The sequence below is a fragment of the Vicia villosa genome, linkage group LG4 (assembly GCF_029867415.1).
Source record: "Vicia villosa cultivar HV-30 ecotype Madison, WI linkage group LG4, Vvil1.0, whole genome shotgun sequence".
Lineage (NCBI taxonomy): Eukaryota > Viridiplantae > Streptophyta > Magnoliopsida > Fabales > Fabaceae > Vicia > Vicia villosa.
In genome coordinates, this window is record NC_081183.1 from 171,759,151 (window position 1) to 171,786,966 (window position 27,816).

Here is a 27,816-nt window from a genome sequence, read left to right on the forward strand (position 1 = left end):
AGTTGTAAGGAACTAGAGTGATCGTGTGGATCAGAATACTCTAGGAAGTCTTAGAGGTTATCTAAGCAGGTTGTAACTAGAGTGATCGTGTGGATCAGAATACTCTAGAAAAGTCTTAGAGGGTATCTAAGCAGTTGTTCCTGGAGTGATCAGTGTGTGATCAGAAGACTCTGGAAGACTTAGTTGCTGACTAAGTGGAGAACCATTGTAATCCGTGCGATTAGTGGATTAAATCCTCAGTTGAGGTAAATCATCTCTGCGGGGGTGGACTGGAGTAGTTTAGTTAACAACGAACCAGGATAAAAATAACTGTGCAATTTATTTTTATCTGTCAAGTTTTTAAAGCTACACTTATTCAAACCCCCCCTTTCTAAGTGTTTTTCTATCCTTCAACTATGTCCCAAAAACAGGTAAAAACTATCGTGTTGAAGGTTTATTGTTGTTTTCAGCAAAAACAAAACGATTGAATCATATAACAAGAAGAAAATATTATCTACTCCCTCTGTCCCAAATTATAAGAGAAAATTACTTTTTAGATTCATTGAATAATTAATGTATTTGGTCTATATAAAGACCAGATACATTAATTCTTCAATGAATCTAAAAAGTGATTTTCTCTTATAATTTGGGACGGAGGGAGTATTTATTAAAATATTAGTTATAACAGTTCCAAAACAAACCGATAAGATGAATTATAAAAACTATGATACCATATCCTATACGCTAAGTTTTCTTTCTTTCACTTCTATATACATAAACACAAACACATTAAACCAAAAACAACACTTACCAAAATGCACTTTCTTCTAAAACTCCTTTTGTGCTTAAGCATTCTATACATCAATATGGCTTCTTCTTCATCACATAGAAAACAATTAGAGAAAGGTATTAATTAATTTGACAAAATTTGTCTTCTTTTCTATTGTGTTTTACTTTGTTAATTCTATTGATTGACGTTTTTTTATTAATTTAATTTATATGTAGGATTTGTTGGTGGTATTGAAGATAAGAAAGAGAATCCAGATGATGAAAATGTTCTTCAGAAACATGCTGCTTTCTTTGATCTCAATAAAGATGGTCTTATTTATCCATCGGAGACCTTCCAAGGTTTTTTTAATTACAAAAATGTTTTTAATTCTTTCATTTCTAAATTGTTAAATGAATTTAATATAAGGTCATTCTGAATTCAATATCTTAGGGATGATAAGATATTTTATGTTTTGTTTGAGTTTGTTTCTGTTTGAATAATTCCTATTAACTAGGGAAGTAGTGGTAGTGGTAGGTTGTTATTTGACTCATTCTTAGTTTTTTAATTGCCACTGTTTTGGTTTAGTATGTACGTGGCTTAGTTGTTGCTATTTCTTAGGGTGACTTAGTTGTTGCTATTTCTTAGGATTGTAAGGCTATTTAATAGCCACTGCTATTTCAATTCAATAAACAAGTCATTCCCAACAAGGGAAACAATATTTCATTAAAATTTACTTAATTTAGGACTGATTTCAAATTAACTCAAAGCCCTTTGTGCAAGGAAATTGATCTAAAGGCAAAAAATTCTGTGCTATTCATTTTAATTTCATGCAATTTACAGAAGGAAATGAAAGAAGAAAAAAAAAAGAGGGGATATAATTTAGGTATTGTTAATTGTGTTGTTAACTTATTATCATACTTTAGGATTTTCAGTACTCTCTTTTCTTACATCATGGTTATAAATTGTTAGACTACTGCATCATAAGCAATATTACAAACTAAATTTTAAATTTTTCTGGTCGATTTCAAGTTTGCGCTACTGCAGCTACTATCATCCAATTTAGGTATGAGAACTTTTATGGCTTTGTCTTATAAAAAAAGGCGTCTTGTTAGATTGTGACATACAAGTGTTGTATATAAATTACTCTCAGTCGTGATTCCTAAGTATTTCTAAGTAATAGGAGACTATTTTGACCAATCCAGAATATTTGCCTCCCAGTTGAGATTAAGGGACACGAGGCGAACTTCGAGTTCCCACGAATGATGCCACAATTCTGTTCAAGAATTTGAGATAGATGATAACTGAGCGAGATAGAGTTGAGACACGTGTAGTGTGTTTTTGAACGGTGGTGCGGGGTGGACCTGCAAAATTACCACTTCAATGTCAAAGTTAGTGAATGAGTGAGAAATAATTCAAAAGTGAGAAGGAATAGCATACCTTAATAGCACAAGCCGAATTTTATATAGTATGAATGGTTAAAACTATGCGTTTATCTGAAGCCTTGTACGAGTTTCCGTTTGATTAATCCAACATTGGAAAGTACACATCCTCCTCTCCTGAATAACACGTCCTCTACTTGAGTGAGGTCTTCATTTGTGCTTGTACTTAGATCATTTATCATGGGCCTTCTTTACGGCTCAAAACCTATGAAGTACAGAATCTGACACGGACACCGGGACACGACACTGACACTTGGACAATACTAATGTAAAATAACACATGACATCGACATCGACACTGCTACATATATATTAATATTCAAAATTCATTTATCTATTTATTATCAAAAGAGTTAAGAATATCCTAATCAAACTTATTGTCTTTAATTTTTCATTAACAACATTGCTTTAAATGCATGTTTAACCTTTTAAATTGTGTGAGATTTGTATTAAAGAATGTATAAGGTGTGTTGAAGCAAAGGAAAAAACAAATTCTTTTTTAAATATTTGTCTAAATTGTCCGACACGTGTTGTATGAGTGTCAAACGAATGTCAAACATCGATTTCTGACACTTCACTGACTTTTGTGAAACGTCTTGTATGAGTGTCATACAAGTGTCGAACACTGAGATGTGTCCAACACCGCAACACGCCTACTCCTAGAGGTATCCCTGCTTCATAGCCCAAAACATATATCATGAATGAAATAAAGTAAAAGAAAAAGAATAAATTTGATAGCGTTAATAACAATTTTGGTTAATAATGAATGAATGAATTAATAACAGCAATGCGTGAAATTGGGAGTGGAATGATGTTATCAACTGCAGCTGCTGTTTTCATCAATGGGGCCCTAAGTCAGATTACTCGCCCTGTAAGTTAATCAAAATTTATTTTATTAAAGTTAAATTTGTTTACAGTTTGAAGTATTTTATTCTCCTAATTTTTTTTTGTGAGCACTTAGGCTAACATTTATTATACGGTTGTTGTGGTACAGGGAAAATTCCCATCTCCACTTTTTCCAATTGAAGTTAAGAATATCAAACTAGGCAAACATGGCAGTGACACTGGAGTCTATGATAGTGAAGGAAGATTTGTTGAATCAAAGTTTGAAGAAATTTTCATCAAACATGCACATACACATCCAAATGCTTTAACACATGATGAGCTCGATGAGTTGATCAAAACAAACAGAGAGCCTCAAGATATCCAAGGAAGGTTGGTTTGTTGAATATGATGATGCATATAACATTGTTTAAATTTATTTTCACTACAGAAATATAATAACCATTAATTCATATATGCAGAATTGGGGGTTTTGTTGAATGGGAAGTTCTTTACACACTTGCTAAAGACAAGAATGGTTTACTTCAGAAAGAAACAATTCGTGGTGTTTACGATGGAAGCTTGTTTGAAGTCCTCAAAAAAGAACATTCAAAGACAATTAATTCAGCCTAGTTATAATTTATCTATGTAAACAAATATAAAAAAGTTTGTTTATAGAATGAGAACTGCTATGCTTACACCAAATTATAATACCGTAGCATTTTACACCGTAGCTTGAAGCACAATTTTGTAAGTGGCACAAATTCCAATGCATATGATAATAATAAAATAAGAAAAAACAATGGATTGAATCGTATATGGATACGATGTAAATGTCATACTTGGTGTCATTTTAGCATTTCTCGTCATAGAATAGATTGATTTGTTTTGAGTTTCATCGTGCATTATTTGTTAAAGAATGTGTCTCTATGTATGTTAATCATGAATTCATGATCTATCATGTTGTGTGATATACATATTATTCAATATTGAAATGAAAATTTATATCAACTTCATGACTGGTTTTTGTATTTATTCATACATTATGATCTTGCAAATCACTCAGAACTCTTTGATTTTTCTGCAATGTAATTGGAAATATGCCATAATACCTATGAAAATATGGAGAGAAAAAATATAAACAACTACTATTTACAATTTTTTGGAAGAATTTATAAAGATTTGTATAATCCAAAATACGGTTGGTTTGAAAATGTTGTGTTTGTATCATTGGATCCTTAGAATATACGGGGTATTGTATGTGAATAAGAATTAATTTAAATATAATTATTTAGTGTAATTATTAATATAGCACTGTAACCTCTACTGAATCTGAGTATCGTGTCATGTCTGCTGCTTGTTCTGAATTAATTTGACTTCGTGGTCTTTTGGCTGAACTTGGATTTCCTCAAGTAGAGCCAACTTCACTTTATGCTAACAATACAAGTACCATCCAAATTGTTGCAAATCCTATTTTTCATGAATGCACCAAACATATTGAAGTTGATTGTCACTCAATCCGTGGCGTTTATGATGACCGAATACTATCACTTCCTCATGTCAGTACTCAGTTGCAGATTGCAGATATTCTTACCAAGGATGTTCCGCGTCCACGTCATCAGTTTCTTGTTAGCAAATTGATGCTCATTGACAAGCAACATCAATTTGAGGGGGGTGTGAATAAGAATTATTTTAAATATAATTATTTAGTGTAATTATCGATATAGCACTGTAACCTCTCTATATATACGAGAAATAATAATGAGAAAAGTATCAAGCCAAGCATTCTTGACATTGTAAGGATCCAACGATCCTCCTGAACCGTGTAGCATCTGTATTGGTTGAAGCATCATTAAATTGAAGTTTGTTTTTGGACGATTTGGGTGTTGATGATGGTTTCTCCTCCACCATGTCAAATTTTTCCAATGCTTATCTTATGTATTTGTGTTGTGAGAGATATAGTCCATCTTTGACACAGATAATTCCACACCCAGGAAATAGTGAGGATAACCCAAGTTTTTGAGTGAGAATTGTTGAGATAAGGCTACAATGAAGTTTCTCATGAATTAGTCGTCATTTATTGTGAAAAGAATATCATCTACATATACCAGAAAGTATGTGATGATGTTGTATAGATAAATAGGGATCACTTTGGCGTGTGAGAAATCCATATGAATTAATGAAAGACTTTAAGTAATCATTCCAATCACGTGGAGCTTGATGTAGTCCGTAGATTGCTTTGTTCAATTCACACACATGATTTGGAAATTGTGCATTTTTGAAACCTGGAGGTTGAGCCATGAATACTTGTTCTATGAGAGATCCATGGAGAAATGCGTTGTTTACATCAAGCTGGTAAATGTTCCATGAGCGACCTAGTGCAAGGGGTAGGATGGCCTTGATAATTTTAGGACACACCATAGGGGCAAAAGTTTCCTTGAAATTAATACGATGACTTTGAGTGAGTCCTTTTGCTACTAGTCATGCTTTGTAGAGAGAGACGGATCCACCTGGGTTCCTTTTAATTCTGAACAACCATTTGCAGCCTACAACATTTTGAGAAGATTATGGAAGATGGAACCACTGTTCTAATTCCTGAAACTCAATGGAACAAAACTGAAGAAGAGCTAGCTTTGGGCAATTCCAAGGCCTAAGTGCCTTGTTCAATGTGATTGACAAGAACATATTCAGGCTTGTGCAACACTGTGAGCTAGCTAAAGAAGCTTGGGATATTCTCAAAACAACACATGAAGGCACATCCAAGGTAAAGATGTCGAGACTTCAAATGCTTACCACTAAGTTTGAAAATCTCAAGATGAAAGAGGATGAAACCATTTATGAATTCTATATGAATGTTCTTGAGATTTCAAATAACTCAGGAGCCTTAGGAGAAAAAATGACTGAGGAAAAATTGGTAAGAAAGATCCTCAGATTACTGTCTAAGCGATTTGATATGAAGGTGACTGCCATAGAGGAAGCCCAAGACATCAGTAACATGAAGTTGGACGAACTCATTGGTTCTCTACAAACCTTTGAGTTGAGCATCTGTGGGCCTGTTGAAAAGAAGAACAAAAGCATAGCTTTTGTCTCCAACACAGATGATAATTCAAGAGAAAGCAATGGTGGAAGTGATGAAAATCTATCAGAATCCATATCCATATTTGGAAAACAATTCAACAGACTTATTAAAAGGGTTGATCAGAAGTCTAGACCCAATGTCAAGAACACTTCCAATGACATCAGCCAGATCTATGACTCAAGCAGAAGACTCAAGGCTAAGGAGAAGCCCAATTAAGGGAAAGGGGTTCAGTGTCATGGATGTGAAGGATTTGGACACATAAGAGCTGAATGTCCAACCTACCACAAGGAGCAAAAGAAAGGACTGTCTATCACATGGTCTGATGAAGACTTAGATTCAGGAGAAGAAACTACAAGACATGTCAAAGTTCCAACAAGAGTCTATGAATCTTATGATGATTCCAGTGATGATGAGCTAACCTTTGATGAACTTGTTGCCTCATACAAGAAGCTATGTATAAATAATGCTGAAATCTGCAAACAAGTGGAGAAGCAAGAGAGAGTCATAAAAGAGCTAGAAACTGAGAATAATAAACATCTTGCAACCATAGACTCTCTCAGTAGTGAAGTAAGCTTGTTTAACTACAAACTTGATCAAATGACCAAGTCCTTCAAAATGATGAATAATGGAACTGATACTCTAGAAGAAATTCTGGAGTCTGGACAAAGAACAAGAGACATGTCCGAGGTAGGATTTGTGGCTAAAGAGGAATTTATCTCTGGGTTCAGAAGAGCAAATCTCGAGACCCGTGTGACCAATCAGATGCCAGCTCCAATGTCACAACATCAAGGAAACAGAGAAGGAGGAATTCAAAGAAGAAATTCCAAAAATGGAGGTGTCATCACTGTGGAAGATTTGGTCACATAAAGCCATTCTGTTTCAGACTATTTGGATATCTAGATCAAATACATCAAGCCATACCTGAATATAATACATGTAACAGAAAGCAACGGTGGGTGGCTAAGAATTTTGCTCTGGTAGCACACACCTCACTAAGAATGCCTGCCAAAGAAGATTGGTACCTTGACAGTGGTTGCTCAAATCATATGACTGGGAGAAAGAACTCACTAGTAAACCTCAAACATGAGGGAACCAACTATGTGACTCTTGGCGATGGAGAAATAAGAGAAGTCAAAGGTGTTGGCAAGACAGAAGGTCAGGGTGTTCCTAATCTAAATAATGTTTTACTTGTACAAGGACTGGCTGTAAATCTTATAAGCATCAGCCAACTATGTGATGAAGGATTTAATGCCAGGTTCACTAAAGAGGAATGTATTGTCACTAATGAAGCAAATGAAGAAGTCATGAAGGGATTTAGGTCTAAAGATAATTGCTACCTAGAAGCCTAACACCCCAAACTATCCCTATGACTACTCCATGATCAGGGAGGAAATAAAAGTTGACTGCCATGAATCTGATGAATCTTATCAAGAATCATATGTTCGAGAACTCACCATAAGTGAACTAGATGCTGGCTTTAATGAGACTTGTCTAATGAATGAGAAACTATGTGCTAAAGTAAGGGAGTACAAAAGTATCAATATATTCCTGCTAGAAGAAAGAGTAAGCCTTATGATAAACATTATTGATCGGGAAATAAAACTAGATAAGTCAAATATGAACAATGATTCTAAAAGTCTATCTGAAATTAATGTCACAGAGAATGTTTTAACAACATCTGAAGACATTGTAAAGGTAAAGAGTATGTTAGGTATTTGTAACCTAAACATATTATAGCAATTAACCTATAGGGGGAATATCTTTTGGGCTTTTTAAATATCCATGATTTGAAACTTCCCTCACTTAGTGTGCATATAAAGCTCCCTCGCTCTCCTATTCTTCTACAAACGGTAAACATACATGTTGGTTCTTCTCCCTACTTATTAAGATTGAATTGCTCGAATTCATTTCACAAGTGTGACAAAAGTTCTGTCTCAAGGAGTTCCAATATGTCTCAGCAATCGGGTGATGCATCTCCTGTATCTGACTCAGCAACACTAGAAGAGTCCTCTAACCCTAATAGGATTCTGAAGGTTGTACCTTAAAGGACGATTAGCAGTAATGAAGTAAAGGCCACAAATCCTAAAACGCCACATGCAAAACGGTCCAAGAAGGGTATTCGCAACAAGGGCGCCAAACCCTCTTCATCCAACACCTTAGAGGAACTTACTAAAGAAGGAACCAGATATGTCGATAAAGAAGTTACCAGGATTGTTACACGCATTCTAAAGGAAAATCATCAAGTTCTTGGGATATATGTTCCTCTTAAAACCATAATGCCTGATCCCATCAAGAACACCAGTAAGTCTGAAGTTGCTCACACCTCTGGTTGTGATCCAGCTGAAGAGGAAATCAACAAGGATGGACAAGGAACTCCTGAGAATTACAATGTTACTGAGGATGTCAATGACATCGAAGATAGTGAGCATACTAAGGTCAATACTAAAATAGGTACCAATGTGGTAGACTTAGATGAGTATTCTGACGACGAGCTACTTGTCTCCCTAAATCCAAGTGTAGCCAACAGGATAATGACTAGAAGAAAAGGCAAAGTTGTTTCCCAAATTTCTCCTAAAAAGAGTGCACAAGTGAAAAGTCCTGTCAAAGATACTGTCAAGAAGAAGAGTACTTCTGATGGTCCTATGAAGAGCATAGCTATGACTAAGAGTACAGCGGTTGGTCCATCAAAATCCTGGAGCAAGGTAGTTCCCAAGAAAAGAAAGGAGCGGGAAATTGTTGAATCTGAGTCTGATGATGAAGTGGATGTTCCTGATATTCCATCAAGGAAGAAGCCTACAACCAGCAAGCTTGCTGCAAGTATTCCTGAAGTTCCTATTGACAATGTGTCATTCCATTATGCCTCCAGTGCCAGCAGGTGGAAATATGTGCTCCAAAAGAGACTAGCTGTTGAAAGGGAATTGGCTCTAAAGGCCCTTGAGAACAAGGAAGTCTTAGAGCTAATTCAGGAAGCGGGGCTATTGAAGACTGTTTGCAATCTTCCCAAGTGTTATGAGAAGCTGGTCAAGGAATTTGTGGTGAACCTATCTGAAGATTGTGGAAACAGCAGGAGTGTGGACTTTAGAAAGGTGTTTGTGAGAGGTAAGTGTGTATCATTCTCTCCTTCTGTGATTAATAAATTCCTAGGAAGAATAGATGTAGCTCAACCAGATCTTGAAGTGACAGACAACAAATTTTATCAAGTCATCACAACCAAGCAGGTAAACAGCTGGCCCCTGAAAGAGAAACTAATGGCAAGTAAGCTGAGCATCAAGTATGCAATGCTTCACAAGATAGGAGCAGCTAATTGGATACCAACGAATCACAAGTCCATTATTTCAACTGTTCTTGGATGATTTTTGTATGTTGTAGGAACAAAGGTGAAGTTTGACTATGGAACATATATTTTCGACCAAACTATGAAGCATACTGGAAGCTTCAGTGTTAAGGGTCTAATTGCCTTTCCATCCCTCCTGTGTGGCATAATTTTGACTCAGTATCCCAACATTCTCAATGAGCATGATGTAGTATGCAAAAGATAAAGTCACTTGGTTTTCCACTATAAATTGTTTCAGGGTACGCATGTTCCAGACATTGTGATGACATCGGCTGAAACATCCAAGTCTAGAGCATCAGTCGGAAAAGCAGAAGTCATAGCAATGTTAAAAGAGACCTACAAAGAGTTGGAGGCTAGGAAAATATCCCTTGAAAAGATGATAAGCACTCTGGAAATGAATGAGAATGAGGAATTTGCAGATGATGTAAAGATGGCAGATGAAGATGTGGAGGTAGAGAGTACTAGTCCTACTGATAGCACTGAGAAATGAAGTTATGCAGACACCTCAAGTGATGCAGCTGGGGCTCTGTTTTTGTTTGTGTTTTTTTTGCTCGCTTTCGATTAGTTTGTTCGCATTTTGTTAGATTTAGTTCAGTTTAAGTTCTGTTTGAACTTTTTTTTAAACTTTAGTGAGAAGACAGTAGTGTACTTTGACAACTTTTATGGCCAAACAGGGGGAGAAGTAATAATGTCACCCCAGAACAACGAGTATGGTGGTTGTGTGATCAACAAATCTGAAGTACTTATTATTTTTTTATTTATCTGTTTGTGCTTGTGCTTCTCTTGTGGTTTGATATGTTTGAGCATTGTGTGCATAGTGGTGGTGTATGCTGTCTGTAGTGTATTAGCTTGCTTTGATTGTGTTTTTGATGTTGTGTTTCTGCTGCAAGTGTGTCTCTGATATGGTGTGACAGGTTGTTTTAGCAAAAAATTTGTCAAAAGGGTGGGATTGAAGATGTTTTCATGTTGGCTGCATTTGTGGTAAAACACTCATGTTGTGTGTGTATTGTTGAGGCGGTAAAGCGGCAAGCAACAAAAGATTTGGAAGTTTTTATCCGGGAAATTATCGTCTCCACAGGGACTAGTGCATTGAACTGTCGTTCAACAGTTTCCATAGTTATGAGTTTGGATTGAATTTGTTAAAGATAAAAAAAATGGAAAAGTAAATATTAACACAAAAAGAATACATTCTTCAAATAGAAGAAACTATCAAGTATTGCATATAATATACTCTTCACAAACTTAAACTTATTGACCGAATATACTCAACTTGTAACATATCAATATTACCACATGTCAACAACACAACCCACAACATTATCTAAGTTTCGATCTCTCAGACACCTAAACAACACATGAGAAATTCGAGCTTCTCGTAAATGTCGATCTTTCAGACAAACACGACCGCTCAGACGCATTAAGCACCGACACTAAGTGATTATCAACCTAATCCATCTCTGCAATTAAGTTAATAGAAAATCATCCTAGATAAGCATTAGAGCCCTACATCTCTATAGAACCTCAAACACATAGCCACAAAGCAACAATCTAAGACAATAATCCATAAAAATATGAAAGCAAGCTTTATATAACATAATAGTCAACAAATATACATGAGATCAAAGTATATATATACAAAACCCACAAATGAAACCACAAAGAGAAGAAAAGAAGAAAAACCCAAAAATCTCCCGGTTTGTCGGCTCCGATTGATGAAGGATTCAACCCCGGATCATCCATTTGACAACTCCATTGTGTTTTCTAGCATCATTCCACTCAAAAAATGCTATTGGATGGATTGGAGCTCTAAAATATCCAACCATAACCTAAAAATTGTGTTTTTGGCCCTTAAAACGTGTTTCTGTCAGTACCGCTTCGCCCGGCGGCAAAATGGCTTCGCCCGGTGGCTCCAGACAGCAAGTTGGCACATTTTTGGGTCAGTCAGGCTCGCCCGGCGAGCCCAAAATTCGCCCGGCGGAACACACTAGAAACAGCAAAAATTCTGCATTGTTTCAGCCATAACTTGAGAACCGTAACTCCGATTTACGCCCGGTTCGAAGCGTTGGAAAGCTTATTCAATGCTCTATCTAACTATGAATAAATATCAATGCTTGAATACCTACAAAAATGAGATGAAAACAATTAAACTCAATGATATTAACAGGATAACGCAATATATACACTATAACGTAAATTATACCAAATATTGACTAAAGTTGAGGTTTATTGATGTAAAACAAATGAATTAAGCCGATGAGTGCTAATTATTCACACTCAAATTTACAACTATTTAGCACTCATCAAACTCTCCCCAACTTTAACTTGTTTGTCCCTAAACAAGAATCAACTAACTCAAGGAAACAAACGCAAAAATCCAAATATCACAAATCAACAAGTTTTGAAAAACGGAAACAAATGTATGGCTCAAATGCAAAATGGTACACATAAAGTAAATACTTACCACTAACTATGACGACAACATAAACATGATACAAATTCTAAATACAATTAATATACCAAACATTCTAAAACAACACTTGTTCAAAAATGAATCACACCTAGCACACAATCATCGGTAGATGAAAAACACAAAAGTGGGGTATTTTCACTCATCCAACAATCTTGCAAACAAAAGACTAAATTATACAACCATCCAAAAATCATGTTGAAAACACAAAAGCAAGAATCACAAGGACTTTTCAAGGTTGTAATGTGGCTTGGTTAACAAACAAGGGATAAGTCCTAAGGCTAATCGAAACAAAAACTTGCCAAAACCTAAGGGAGTGATCAACTCACAAAAGCTCAAACAACGAAATCTTGATCATACTTCATCCAAATCTCAAATTGTTACACCAAAACACAAACTTATTAACACAACATTATTCCATATTAGTTTTGTTTTTCTTTCTTTTTCAAAACTTTTTCTCTTTTTTTTTCTTTCTTTTTCTTTTCACTTCTTTTTGACTTTTTTTTTTTTACTTTCAACCTCATAGCAATCAACTAATAAGTCCACAATCATTCTCTCCCCAACTTGAATTCAACCATATTATCAAAATGTGAATACTCCCTACTTTCTAAGGCAAGGTAAAAATTCAAACAAAAAATCATGGTTAAGGGTTCAAGAAAACAAAGAATCAACATCCATACAAAAATGAGAACCAAACACTCATAGACAAGCATTTAGCAAAAACAACATGGACATTGACAAAAAGGCTCAAAGGAGGTACTAATGATCACACACTCACAAGGTGAATTGACTATTTGGCCAAGGTAGTTTTGCTCAAAATGGAACAAAAATGCCTTGATCACTTTCTTGCATTTAAATAGTCAACACAAACAAAAGATTAAGCATAATAAAATCCAGTTAAAACAAGAATGTGGTCTCCAGCATATGTGAACAATGGAAAGCTACCTCACAAAAAGGTGGGGACTAAAGTGATTCACAAACAAACAAGTATACAAAGGAATGAATGACATAAAAGTTGTAAAAAGCCTAAGTATCAAGAATATGCTAAAGTCTAGAAAGCGATAAAAACATACCTTGAATGTGTACAAAACTTTAACAAAATCATTACCATACACTCGCAAGTCGAAACGATCAAACTTGGAAAATCACCTTAAATTCCTCAAGCTACTCAAAACAAGCTCAAAGACAAACACACAACTATTAATATTAACAAACTAAAAGACCAAATGAAATTGTCTAAACAAATTTAAAAGTGAAGATTTGAAATTTAAGAACTGGTCCGATCTAAATTTGTTTAGACAATTGCATCACACTACCTAAACTAAACAAAAACTAAAAAGAATAGACATGCTTGTTTAACGTCGTATGCTCGACGCCTGTTATTAAAGAAAGTTCCTTCAAGTTACTTCCGTCCGGCTATTCCTAATCACACACCAGCAAACGTGAAAGGAAACAAACAATACTATAACAAATTTACAAGTATAGAAAACATGTGCAAGTATAGTAAACATATACAAGTATCAATATAAACAAGTGAGAATGTACAATATGTGCGATATATACAAAACTCAACACTATAGAAACTATTGCAATGCAAATTCAATAAAACACCAATCCCCGGCAACGGCGCCATTTTGTTGAAGCGGTAAAGCGGCAAGCAACAAAAATTAGGAAGTATTACTCCGAGAAAAATTATCGTCTCCACAGGGACTAGTGCATTGAACTGCCGTTCAACAGTTTCCATAGTTATGAGTTTGGATTGAATTTGTTAAAGATAAAAAAAATGGAAAAGTAAATATTAACACAAAAAGAATACATTCTTCAAATAGAAGAAACTATCAAGTATTGCATATAATATACTCTTCACAAACTTAAACTTATTGACCGAATATACTCAACTTGTAACATATCAATATTACCACATGTCAACAACACAACCCACAACATTATCTAAGTGTCGATCTCTCAGACACCTAAATAACACATGAGAAATCCGAGCTTCCCGTAAATGTCGATCTCTCAGACAAACACGACCGCTCAGACGCATTAAGCACTGACACTAAGTGATTATCAACCTAATCCATCTCTGCAATTAAGTTAATAGAAAATCATCCTAGATAAGCATTAGAGCCCTACATCTCTATAGCAACTCAAACACATAGCCACAAAGCAACAATCTAAGACAATAATCCATAAAAATATGAAAGCAAGCTTTATATAACATAATAGTCAACAAATATACATGAGATCAATGTATATATATACAAAACCCACAAATGAAACCACAAAGAGAAGAAAAGAAGAAAAACCCAAAAATCTCCCGGTTTGTCGGCTCCGATTGATGAAGGATTCAACACCGGATCATCCATTTGACAGCTCCATTGTGTTTTCTAGCATCATTCCACTCAAAAAATGCTATTGGATGGATTGGAGCTCTAAAATATCCAACCATAACCTAAAAATTGTGTTTTTGGCCCTTAAAACGTGTTTCTGTCAGTACCTCTTCGCCCGGCGGCAAAATGGCTTCGCCCGGCGGCTCCAGACAGCAAGTTGGCACATTTTTGGGTCAGTCAGGCTCGCCCGGCGAGCCCAAAATTCGCCCGGCGGAACACACTAGAAACAGCAAAAATTCTGCATTGTTTCGGCCATAACTTGAGAACCGTAACTCCGATTTACGCCCGGTTTGAAGCGTTGGAAAGCTTATTCAATGCTCTATCTAACTATGAATAAATATCAATGCTTGAATACCTACAAAAATGAGATGAAAACAATTAAACTCAATGATATTAACAGGATAACGCAATATATACACTATAACGTAAATTATACCAAATATTGACTAAAGTTGAGGTTTATTGATGTAAAACAAATGAATTAAGCCGATGAGTGCTAATTATTCACACTCAAATTTACAACTATTTAGCACTCATCATGTATGGAATTATGCAGGATTGTATGTTTTAGCTAATACAACTATTCAATGGATGTCATGCTCGATGTCATGACATCTGTGTGTGAGAGCAAGAGCTGTTATATTCTATTAATTGTGTTTCCTGATTTATCTCAATTAACAGTTTAGGAAACCTTTTATTGTGTGTTGAATATTTCGTCCAGAAAATTTTGCTGATAGCACTTTCTGTAACAACCAGATGGCGTGTAAATTAGGTTAACTTGGTTAATCTTAATTTGTTTCTAAAGAAGCCCAAGGCCCAAGAGCTGCATATAAAAAGTCTGCAATCCTAATTTGGAGCGCAGAGAGAGCAAATTGTTAATTGTGAAGAACCATAGTTCTGTAGCTGTCTCTTGTACTCCAAGCAATTGTCTTTGATGATTGCGTTGGAATAGGTTGTTTGTGTTCATTGTCACTCTAAGCTTTTAAGCACAAGTGTGTGTCTCTTGATTGAAGCATTTAAGTAGATCAAGTTGTGTTTTTGAAGTGTGTCTTCTCTCTAAATTTATGTAATGTTTATTTGTAATCACTGCTGTGATTGAGGTGGAGTGAGTGGAGATAGTCAGGTCTAGGAATAGATTGGAATTGCTTTGGGTAGGTTTTAAGTGAGGAGTTGTAAACGAGGGAGTTTAACTCCAGATTAATTCTGCTTATATTGGATTTCCTCCCTGGCTTGGTAGCCCCTAGAGTAGGTTGTTGAACCAAACTGGGTAAACAATTATGTGTGTTCTTTATTGTTTTTATGTTGTTCTGTTTTAATTATATGTGTTGTGTAATTGTGGATGTCATAACATCCAGCAAGACATCGAGCGTGAGTTACTAGAATTTTCAAAGATTGTGGAGGAGCATTGGTAGCATTTTCGCCTTTATTTTTATGCTAGTACCTAGGGGGATAACCATGTTTCTGAAAGCAAGTATCTATAGTATGATTTGTTCTTCCACAATATGTGCAAACTCTGTGTGTTCCCTTTGGTGGAAAGTTTCCTCTACCTTTTGAAGGTTGTGACTGTTTTCCTTACTGAGCTTTAACATGGAGAGTTGTAACTCCAGGATTCACATGCTCAGCTAGGGATGCATAGTTCAATTCTCGTTCTTGTTGGATGATAAGGGAAAAGGCTTTGTCAATCGAAGGCAGTAGTGTCATCATCATGATCTGGGACTTTGGTGGAGTGAAGCGTTCATTCAATCCTTTCAAGAACCTGATAACGTAATCTTGCTCACGATACACCTTAGCAGAATCAACACAACCACATGAACAAGCAAAATAACAGGTACAACAGGGGAGAGGACGGTAATTCTCTAGTTCGTCCCAAAGCATCTTTAACTGAGTAAAGTAATTAGAAACATTGAATTAACCTTGGTGGAAGCGGTATAGTTCTTCTTGAATATCTGAGATGCAAAAAACGTCGCTCTGTGAAAACCTAATCCGGAGATTCTTCCATACTCCTGAAGCAGAATCAATCCATAACACCGACTTTTCGATAGAATCTGAAATCGAGCGTTGAATCCAAGAAAGCACCATGGTGTTGCATCGAATCCATTGAGCATACAAAGGATCAGTGACAAACGGTTTCGGGAATGATCCGTCAATAAACTTTTCCTTGTTCTTTGAAATCAAGGCGATGTGCATCGAGCGAGACCAGGTGTGGTAATTCTTGTTGTCTAATGATGGAGCAACGAGAATCAAAGCAGGGATTTCTCGGGTGGAGATAGAAAGGATTCGCAGAGTTCGTCGTGAAATCAACATAGCTCTGGTGATTCATAATGGAGGAGAAAGATTTGCAGAAAGATCGATTGAAGAAGATGTAGGATAAGAAACCAGAGTGATTGATAAAGAGTCTACAAATCTTGAACAAGCAAGAAATAAGAAGCAAGAAGGAAAGGATCGAAAGGTCACCAGAGCTCTTAGAGCTCTGATACCATGTTTGTAATACAAGAAGAAGGAAAGAGTAAAGTAAAGATATTTCTCATTATGGCAAGTTAAGTTACAATTACAGTGGTAAATGCCATTTATAGTAAACTATACTTCTGTTACTATATACACCCTACACTAATAGTATACACCACAAGTGTAACTAACTAAACTAAGCTGTATATTAAGTTGTTATGGAGAAAACCATAGAAGAGCAATATTGAACCTAAGGTAAGGGGGAGAATCCTCATTATGAATAATATATATATGCAATGGGTAGTTGTGTGCGTAGGTTGTTCATCTCTTCAATTTCTCATAGTTTGAAATGTTAGGGTTTATGTAGAATCCATAAAATTTGGGATTAAATCATATTTTGTGTTGTTATAATATTAACCCATGAATATAAACATGATTAGGAACCACGTATATGTGATTAATTGTTGTTTAGATGAGTTTTGATTGGTTAAAACCGAGTTTGGAAAGTGCTGTCAAAACTGAATATTTTCTAAAAATCACAGACGGTGCATAGCGCGCTTGTGAAAAACAGACGAACTACATTACAGTAGTTACCGCGCTTAGCACGGCTCATTTGAGGCTTAGTGCGGTCTGTTATGCAATATATTTATGTAATTTAGAATGATTTCTTTTATAAGAATATTCTTTTTTAGCTAATTTTTTTTATAATTATGATAATATATTTACTTTATTCTTTCACTTTTCTCTATCTTTATTATTCAATTTTTTATAATTTTTAAGGGTTTCAAGTTATTCATTAATTTAAGTTTATTATTATTTTATTTATTATTATTATTATTATTATTATTATTTATTATTATTATTTTATTCCATTTTATTATTACTATATTTTTTGAATTAAATTAAAAGGAAGGAGGAGTTTTATGTGTTTTATTTTTTAATTTATAATTAAAATTGAAATAGGAATATGATTTGTGAATGTGAAGTTGTTGCGGCTATGATCTTGAATGTGAATATTGAGGGTGAGAATATGTTGTGGTTTTTGGGAGGTTGTGAGTGAGTTTTGTAGCAAGGTTAAGGGCTGCGGATTTAAGGGTTTTGAGGATGAAATTTGACAGAGTTTTGATGGTATTTTTGTTGGTGATTTTTGGTGTTTGTAATGACAAGGAAATGAAGGTTGTTATATAGTGTGATTGAAGGAGGAAGATAAAGGGAATTTAAATATTTTAGAACTACTTTTGAATTTCCAATTGATACCAATAATTTTACTTCTTTTTGAAATATTTTTTATGCTTCTCCTAAAGAACTACTTTTGGATTCCCAATTGATATCAATAATTTTACTTCTCTCAATGTGATTTTTGAAATATTTTACGTTTGTTCTAAAGAATTAATTTAGAGTCATCATAATGCATGATTTTTCCAATGGCCCAAGCATACATGCAGGGGTGACCTTGAGCATGGGCTCGCGAGACGGGAGCCCAGGGCCTCATAATTTTAGAGGCACCAAAAAGTTTTTTTACCCATATATATATATATATATATATATATATATATATATATATATATATATATATATATATATATATATATATATATATATATATATATATATATATATATATATATATATTAAAAGAAAATTTTCTATTATACAAAAAATTGTTAGAATTTAAAAAAAAAACAATGGCTGGTAAAATTATAGGGCACTACAATGTCAAAATTAATAAAATAATGTAATTTTTCATTAATCAAATATAGAGTAGAATAAAATCAATATTCTTCTAAAATAAAATCAATTAATATATTCATAATTTTAGCAACTAAAGAATTTAATTGAGACACTAAAATTAAAATAACGATATAGAGAATATTTTATATTATTGATAATATTATTGATAGGTTAGAAATATTTTGACCGTATCAAATTTGGATTAAGCGGTTGATCGTGAAATTTTGTTTGAAGAATTGAAAATTATTATAAAAGTTTTAACAGCTAAATCAAAATCAAGCTATATGATATTGAGTTTTTTAAAAACTTTTAATTATTTTCCTAATGCATGCATAACTTATACAATAATACGGACTATTCATATTAGTGTTGCATCTGTTGAAAGAAGTCTTGCGTTGATTTCAATTGAAAATAATTTTTTGAAGAACATTCATTATGACCAAAATATTAATGATTTTGCAATAAAAAATGCTAATATTTAAATAATTTTAAAGTTTTGTTCAATTTTTTATAAGAAAACACATCAAATCAAGAAGAAGAAAAAGAAAAAGAAAAAGAAGAATAACTCTCTTTATAGTGGTTTATGTTTTGATGTAGTATAAACATTGATTCAAAGATCCATATTTATATTCTTTTTGCACAATGTCAAATAAAAATATTTATATTCTTTTAAATCGCCCAAAATATCCAAATTCAAAGGACCGACCCTGCATACATGATTTCACGTGACCCATAACAAACAATTTTTTTACATTTATATTTATTTCAATTAAAAAAGAATAGAATGTAATAATTAAAACTTTTCTCTTATAGAAACATACATGTAAATATAATAGAAGGATTGAAAATTTATAAGCGTCAAGTTAAAATACTTATTTTTCTTTATGATATATATATATATATATATATATATATATATATATATATATATATATATATATATATATATATATATATATATATATATATATATATATATATATATATATATATATATATATATATATATATATACTAGTCAGAGACCCGTGCTTCCGCACAGGTGATTTTTTTTCTAGTGTAGTATTTTTGTAATGATATGAATAATATAAATAAAAGGAATTATAAGCAATATGCATAATTAAAAGGAATTATTTTACTTGAATAGAGTTTGAGTTTTATTGATTGCTCTGTGATACTCTCAATTCTTTGAAAACCGAATATCCATAGGAATCGTTTTGAAATTTGAAAATAAATACTTTAGTTTTCAAATAAAAGTCATTATTGTTTAAAATAAAATAGGCATTATATTGAAAGTGGCCCTTAAGATTAAACATTATTATCGTATTCATGTGCTAATTTTGTGTGTAATAAAGAACCATATAAAAAAGAACACGTGAGTTGGAGAAAAAAATAAAATTTTAACAAATGCAAATGTAAAATTTTAAATATAAATGAAAAATATGAAATATTTTACTTAATTGTAAATTTAACAATAATCTTAATATATATATAAATGGAAGGTTGTCATGATGGCAACCCTAGCCACGTGTCATCATGATAATCATTCTTAACAAAAATCCTAATGTGTTATTTACTAAATTGACCATATATTAAAAATAAATAATAATAATAATAAATATATAATAATAATAATAATAATAATATATTTTGATATTACTATTAATAATAATATAATATAATATTCAAATTGACACTTTATTAATTATAAATAATTAATAATAACAACAACAATAATAATAAATAAATAATAACAACAATAATAATAGTAATAATAACAATAATAATAATAATAATAAAACTAAAAATAATATAATTTTATATCTATATTTTATATAATATAATATTTTATACAATTCAATATGTACCCAAAAAATTCCTAAAAAAATGCCTCTCAAGTAACATTTTACTACCTTTATAACTCCTATTATCATTGAATGTTACTATTTTTTATTTTAAAAATTAATAATAATAGTAATAATATAACATTTAGATATCACTATTAAAAATAAATATAATATATATAATCAATAATAATAATAAATATATAATAATAATAATATAATATTTTGACACTACTATTATTAATAATAATAATATAAATATTATATATATATAATATAATATTTAATACAATTCAATATATAATTATTAATAATAATTATCAAATTGGCACTATATTAATAATAATAATAATAATAATAATAATAATAATAATAAAAATAATAAAAATTTATATTTACATTTTATATAATATAATATTTAATACAATTCAATATGTAAGTAAAAAATTCCTAATAAAAAATGTCAGAGAAATCTTTTATATAATAACTTACTAAGATTATAAAAACAATCTATATTAAAATCTTGTTTCATGAAGAAACAATTCATTACAACAACATATCTTCTTTGAAATTAATTTAAATAATTTGTTTATATTATATAAAGAGAGACTCCAAAAACATATTAATATCATGTCATAAATAGTTTTTAACATGATTTTGCCATTTCAACTAAACCTTTTCTACATAGTATATACACACAATTTCTTTACCGTAGATATCTATAACGTAATTAATTAATTGAATATTAAATTTTTTTTACTCTACATATTCATAACTATAACGGATCTATTTAATTGAATATTATATCTTTTTACTCTACATTTATCAGACGTTACATTTGCAATTTTACATGTTTCCACTTTCACTGTTTTTCTTTATATAAAGTATTCCATTCACTTCCCATTTATTATTATATATGAAATGAAATATGAAATGTCACTATCAGTGAGGTATAAGGTGAATCCCAATATTCATAGTAAATTCAACCAAAAAATAAGACATAATTTGGTTTATTTATATAATTTTTATTTTGATAGATGAGAAGACATCAAGACTCACTAGGATCATGTGGTATAAGGTAAATCTATTTACTTTTTTATTCAACCACTACACATATTTCTGTTCTATAATATGCTCTTAAAAATTATAAATATTATTGTTCCAACTTATTTTCTGTATTTTTTTTTTTTACATTCTAGGTCAAGTTTGTTATTCTTTTCTTTTTATAATTTATATGTGGATGAAGATCATAATTTGTATGTGGATGAAGATCACGTTGAAACCACGAGGCATACATTCTAGGTCAAGTTTGTTATTCTTTTCTTTTTATAATTTGTATGTGGATGAAGATCATAATTTATATGTGGATGAAGATCACGTTAAACCACGAGGCAATGTTGTTGCGGAAGTTGTTATAAATATGTTAGACCATCTATAAAATTGTGATCCTATAGTGTTAGACATATTTCAAAGTATAAATGAAATATGTATGTGGATGAAGATCATAATTTGTATGTGGATGAAGATCACGTTGAAACCACGAGGCAATATTGTTGCGCAAGTTGTTATAAATATGTTAGACCATCTATAAAATTGTGATCCTATAGTGTTAGACATATTTCAAAGTATAAATGAGTTAAATTACTTTGTAAGTCATTTTTTATATGTTGTATGATTATTTTTTTATTTTTCTATTTTTTAATAATTATTTTATTTATTTTATAATGATAAAGTGTAACCCTTTTTCTTTCCATATTCTTGAGCTAAAAACAGATAAAGGTAGAATAATTCTTAAATTTTAAATATTAATTAATTTTATTAAGTATTAATTTAATGAGTAATGTATTTCTTATATACAAAAATTTCACTCCTCCCTTGATAACCAGTCAACAAGTTTATACACATGTCTTAGATAAAACTTATAACTTTATTTTTTGTTGGACAATTCATTAAGTTTTTAAATATGCATTCAAACCAACTTCTTTATTGTTAATTCATTAACGTAGTAATTAAACCTATTATTAATTGTAGTATAATATTAAAATTTGAACGAAGCGTGAATTTAGTTATATTCTAATTCATCATTAGTTTGTTTCACATTCTTCTTCTATGTCTAGAATTCCAATCCATTTGTTAATGATCTATTTACATGTATGGTAAACTCTTACCTACACTCAAAATTATTTAATTTCATTGTTAACACAAATTTTAATGTATTTTTAAATTTTTAATTTTTAATTTTACATATTATTTTCATTATCTCTCAATTAATAGTAATTGTTGATTAAAATAAAATAGCTACTATGTTGATAATGACCCGTGAAATAAAAAAATAATTTGAAGCGATATAAAATATATTTAAAAACAAATGTAAAATAAACAATAATCATGGAAATTTAATTGTATTAAATAATGATAAAAAATCGTGAGATGGAGAAAAAAATAAAAATAAAGATATTATCTCTCAAATAAAGACAATGATTGATTAAAATAAAATAGACATTATGTTGATAGTGACCCATGAGATAATAAATAAATAAATAGAGAAAAAATTAAAATGAAAGTAAGAAAGTGTGAAAAAATGTGAGAGAAATTTGAAATTTTAATTAAGATAGAGAAAATGTGTAATGATCGATTTAAAAAAATTAAATATTGAGTTGATAGTGGCCCGTGAAATAATTAAATATTTTTGGGAATAATAATTAAATGATCGATTATTAATTTTTTTTGCGATAATAGATAAATGTTGAAAAATTAAAATGAAAGTATGGAAATGTAAGATTAAAATTTAAAAATAGATTATTAATATTTTTTGTGATAACAAATAAATTAAGAAAAATTAAAATGAAAGTAAGAAAGTGTGGGAAAATGAAATGTAAAAGAAATTTAAATATGACTTCCATCATCCATGGCTTACATGTGATGTCATCATTCATGCAATAAAATTGTAGATAAAATGTTATTTAATTCGGACCAATGAAAAGCTAACACTTGGTGTATCCATTCAATAAAGTTGAAAGAGTGAATACTTAATTTGTTAGTTACAAAAATGACCTTTTATTAGTGTAAATAAATTTTGGTGAAAGGGTAATTTAGACAATTTGGTCAATCTATAATTAATGAATAGAAGTATATATATATATATATATATATATATATATATATATATATATATATATATATATATATATATATATATATATATATATATATATAAAAGTAGGAATATATATTCCTACTTTTATATATATATATATATATATATATATATATATATATATATATATAAGGTATTTATAAATATATTATTCCTACTTTTATATATATATATATATATACCTTTTATATATATATATATATATATATATATATATATATATATATATATATATATATATATATATATATATATATATATATAAGGTATTTATATATATATATATATATATATATATATATATATATATATAAAGGTATTTATAAATATATTATTCCTACTTTTATATATATATATATATATATATATATATATATATATATTTATAAATACCTTATATATATATATATAAAATTAGGAATAACATATTTATAAATACCTTTTATATATATATATATATATATATATATATATATATATATATATATATATATATATATATATATATATATGGGGACGACTCAGGTGAGAACACTTGGTTATTATGAGAACAATGAATCACGACCATTAAATTTTGATTTTGTTGATTTTAATGAACTAGATTGATTTCTCTTTCTATGTTGATTTAAAATAAATATTAAGGATCCTAGAAAGAGAAACAAATCCAGTCCATTAAAATCAACAAAATCAAAATTTAATGGTCGTGATTCATTGTTCTCATTTCTCATAATAACCAAGTGTTCTCACCTGAGTCGTCCCCTATATATATATATATATATATATATATATATATATATATATATATATATATATTAATATATATATAGAAGGTATATATATATATATAAACGATATTTATAAATATATATATATATTTACTCTTATTTATATATATTTTTACTCTTATTTATAAGGTATTTATGTTTTGTTTATCAGACAATATTTTGGAAGCGTATCTCCGAAATATTTATCAATTCAATTTTTACATTTTTCTTTCAATTTTAACATTTATTAAAAATATTAATATGCATTAAAATATAATCAATGATATTAAATTTTATGTTTATTGTAAGTTGATAGTACAATTATTTAATATTGTTTATGTAGGTTTGTATAATATCTACATGATTATTATTTACGTCAGTTGTTAGTTAAATATAAGTCAATTATTTTAAATTAAAAATAAAATATTTTAGTTAAATAATTTAATTAAAAATATAGAACAATTCATTTTTTTATTTAAAAATAATAATATGCTCACACGCACTCACATAAAATATGATTCAATGCTTTATATTTATTTGTATTTTAAAAAAATAATTAATATTTTCTGATTTTTTTCTCTTTCATTCCAATTTTACTTATAGTAACTTTTGTTATATTTTTTAATATTTCCTGCCTTTTTCTCTTTCATACCATTTTTATTTATATCAATTTTTGTTATTATATTTTATTTTATTTATAGTAATAGGAATTAATTTATCATTTCATTTATAGAAAATAATCACAATTTGATTATTAATAAATTATATATTTTTCTGATTTCAAAATATTTTTTTATAAAAAACCTAAATAAATTATAATAAATAGGCACCTTAAATGAATAATTTATAATCGTTTTTAATTTAAGATATAGTGCTTTAAAACAATTTCAATTAGTTAAATAAATATTTTAATGTATATCACTAATTGAGATGTACATGGGAAAAGTGTAACATTGACACAAATATGATTAAAATAAATTACATTTAATTATAACTTATATAATTTAAATATTATTACATTATTATGTTTTGTTAATGAAAATGTGAGAAAAATATATATGTAATTAAACATTTGTCCAAATAAAACAATAAATTATAAAATAGTTTGTTTTTTCTTGGAAATTATATAAAATGGTCTATTATAATATAATTGTTTTATTTGTAAAAAAAACTAAAGTTTGATATTTGTAAAAAAAAACTAAATTTTACTTTTTTTAATTGTAGAAATTATATAAAATGGGAAAACGAATATATTGATTCAAATAGTGAAATATGATAATTTTTTAATTTATTAAAAAATGTTAACAAATGCGCGTACAACATCAGTACCCGTGCGAATGTACGGGTATTTTTGTTTTATTATTTTCTTATTATTGTATTTGTTGAAAATTCAACTTTGTTTTTTATAAAGAAAACTTCTCTTATTGTCACAATTATTTTCATACACTTTGACTATTTTTTTAATTTCTCTTTCTAATCCTACAGTTTAGTTGTTAAACAAATACTAAATATGATGCAACTTTATTTTCAAAAACTACATTTAATTTACTTTTGAATGAAAATATTTATGTACTTTAAATATTTATTTTATTCTCATTACTTCGTGTTTTCTTTCACCTCTCTATATATACATAAACACAAACTCATTAGACCAAAACAAGACTTGCCAAAATGGACTTTCTTCTAAAACTCCTTTTGTGCTTAAGCATTCTATACATCAACATGGCTTCTTCTTCATCATCACAAAGAAAACAATTACAGGAAGGTATTAATTTGACAAAATTTGTCTTCTTTTTTATTGTGTTTTACTTTGTTAATTCTATTTCATAGATTGATGTTTTTTATTAATTTAATTTATATGTAGGATTTGTTGGTGGTATTGAAGATGAGAAACAAAATCCAGTTGATGAAAATGTTCTTCAGAAACATGCTGCTTTCTTTGATCTCAATAAAGATGGTCTTATTTATCCATCAGAGACTTACCAAGGTTTTTTTAATTACAAAAATGTTTTTAATTCTTTCATTCTATATTGTTAAATGAATTAAATATGAGATCAATATCTAAGGAAAACAATATTTTATTAAAATTTACTTAATTTACGACTCATTTCGAATTAGTTCAAAACCCTTTTCTACAAGGAAATTGAGCTAATGCCAGAAAAATTTGTGCTTGTTGATTTCCTTCTGTGCTTGTTGATTGTGTTGTTAACTAATTTTCAGTACTCCATTTCCTTACATCATGGTTTTAAATTGTTAAATTAAGCTACAATAGACAGTGACATCATGGTCAATTTCAAGTCCGCGCTTCTGAGGCTACTATTATCCGCTTTAGGTAGGAGAACTTTTACGATTTTGACCTTTATAAAAGGCGTCTTGTTGGATTGTAGCATAGGAGTGATGTATACAAATCATCCTTAGTGTGGACTCGTAAGTAATGTGAGCCTATTTTGGCCAATACAGAACATTTGTCTTCAAATTGAGATTAAGGGGCATGATGCGAACTTTGAGTTCCCACGAACGATACCACTATTCTGTTTGATTAATTCAACGTTTGATTAATGCTTGAATAACATGTGATACTTGAGTGAGGTCTTCACTATTCTATATGTCATTCCATGTTGTGCGTGTACTTAGATCTTTTATAACGATTTTGTGGGCGATCCAAAACATAAATCATGAATGAAATAAAGTAAATGAAAAAGAATAAATTTGATAGTATTATTAACAATTTTGGTTAATAATGAATGAATGAATAACAGCAATGCGTGAAATCGGTAGCGGGAGGATGTTAGCAACTGCAGCTGCGGTTTTCATCAATGGGGCCCTAAGTCAGGTCACTCGCCCTGTAAGTTAATCAAAATTTATTTTATTAAAGTTTGAAATATTTTATTCTCCTAATTAGTCTTTTGTGAGCACTTTAGGCTAACATTTATTATATGGTTGTTATTGTGGTGTAGGGAAAACCCCCATCTCCACTTTTTCCAATTGAAGTTAAGAATATCAAACTAGCCAAACATGGCAGTGACAGTGGAGTCTATGATAGTGAAGGAAGGTTTGTTGAATCAAAATTTGAAGAAATTTTCATCAAACATGCACATTCACATCCAAATGCTTTAACACAAGATGAGCTCGACGAGTTCATAAAATCAAACAGAGATCCTAAAGATACCCATGGAAGGTTGGTTTGTTGAATATGATGATGCATATAACTTAAGTTAAATTTATTTTCACTATAGAAATATAATAATCATTAATGTATGCTCATATATGCAGTACTGGTGGCTTTGTTGAATGGAAAGTTCTTTACCAACTTGCAAAAGACAAGAATGGTTTACTTCAGAAAGAAACAATTCGTGGTGTTTTTGATGGAAGCTTGTTTGAAGTGCTAAAAAAAGAACATTCAAAGACAATTAATTCAACCTAGTTATAATTTAAAAAAGTTTGTTTATTGGATGAGAACTGCTATGCTTACACCAAATTATAATACCGTATCTTGAAGCACTATTTTGTAAGTGGCACAAATTCCAATGCATATGATAATAATAAAATAAGAAAAACAATATATTGAATCATATATAGATACTATGTAAATG

The 27,816-nt window shown here is 30.4% G+C and overlaps 1 protein-coding gene across 4 annotated transcripts; it reads left to right on the plus strand.

Moving 5' to 3' along the window:
- The first annotated feature begins 694 nt into the window (after nt 1–694).
- Nucleotides 695–27,727, plus strand: LOC131595930 (probable peroxygenase 5). 4 transcript variants are annotated; one of them, XM_058868463.1, is made up of 5 exons: nt 695–885; nt 26,088–26,210; nt 26,983–27,068; nt 27,181–27,401; nt 27,497–27,727. In XM_058868463.1, exons 1-5 carry the CDS (start codon nt 795–797, stop codon nt 27,645–27,647), a joined length of 672 nt encoding a protein of 223 aa, XP_058724446.1. In that variant the 5' UTR covers nt 695–794; the 3' UTR covers nt 27,648–27,727. The 4 variants fall into 4 exon arrangements, with proteins under 4 accessions (XP_058724446.1, XP_058724447.1, XP_058724445.1 ...); XM_058868462.1 differs by lacking the exons at nt 26,088–26,210; nt 26,983–27,068; nt 27,181–27,401; nt 27,497–27,727 and adding exons at nt 985–1,107; nt 2,973–3,058; nt 3,182–3,402; nt 3,492–3,742 and having other exon boundaries at nt 729–885; XM_058868461.1 differs by lacking the exon at nt 695–885 and adding an exon at nt 25,854–25,988.
- Nucleotides 27,728–27,816: the final 89 nt, after the last annotated feature.

Excerpts from the sequence above, each read along its gene's own strand:
- LOC131595930 (XM_058868461.1), top strand. The coding sequence starts at position 25,895 with ATGGACTTTCTTCTAAAACTCCTTTTGTGCTTAAGCATTCTATACATC. Across the intron at positions 25,989-26,087 it reads AAGAAAACAATTACAGGAAG|GATTTGTTGGTGGTATTGAA; the intron begins GTATTAATTTGA and ends ATTTATATGTAG. Across the intron at positions 27,402-27,496 it reads CCTAAAGATACCCATGGAAG|TACTGGTGGCTTTGTTGAAT; the intron begins GTTGGTTTGTTG and ends TCATATATGCAG.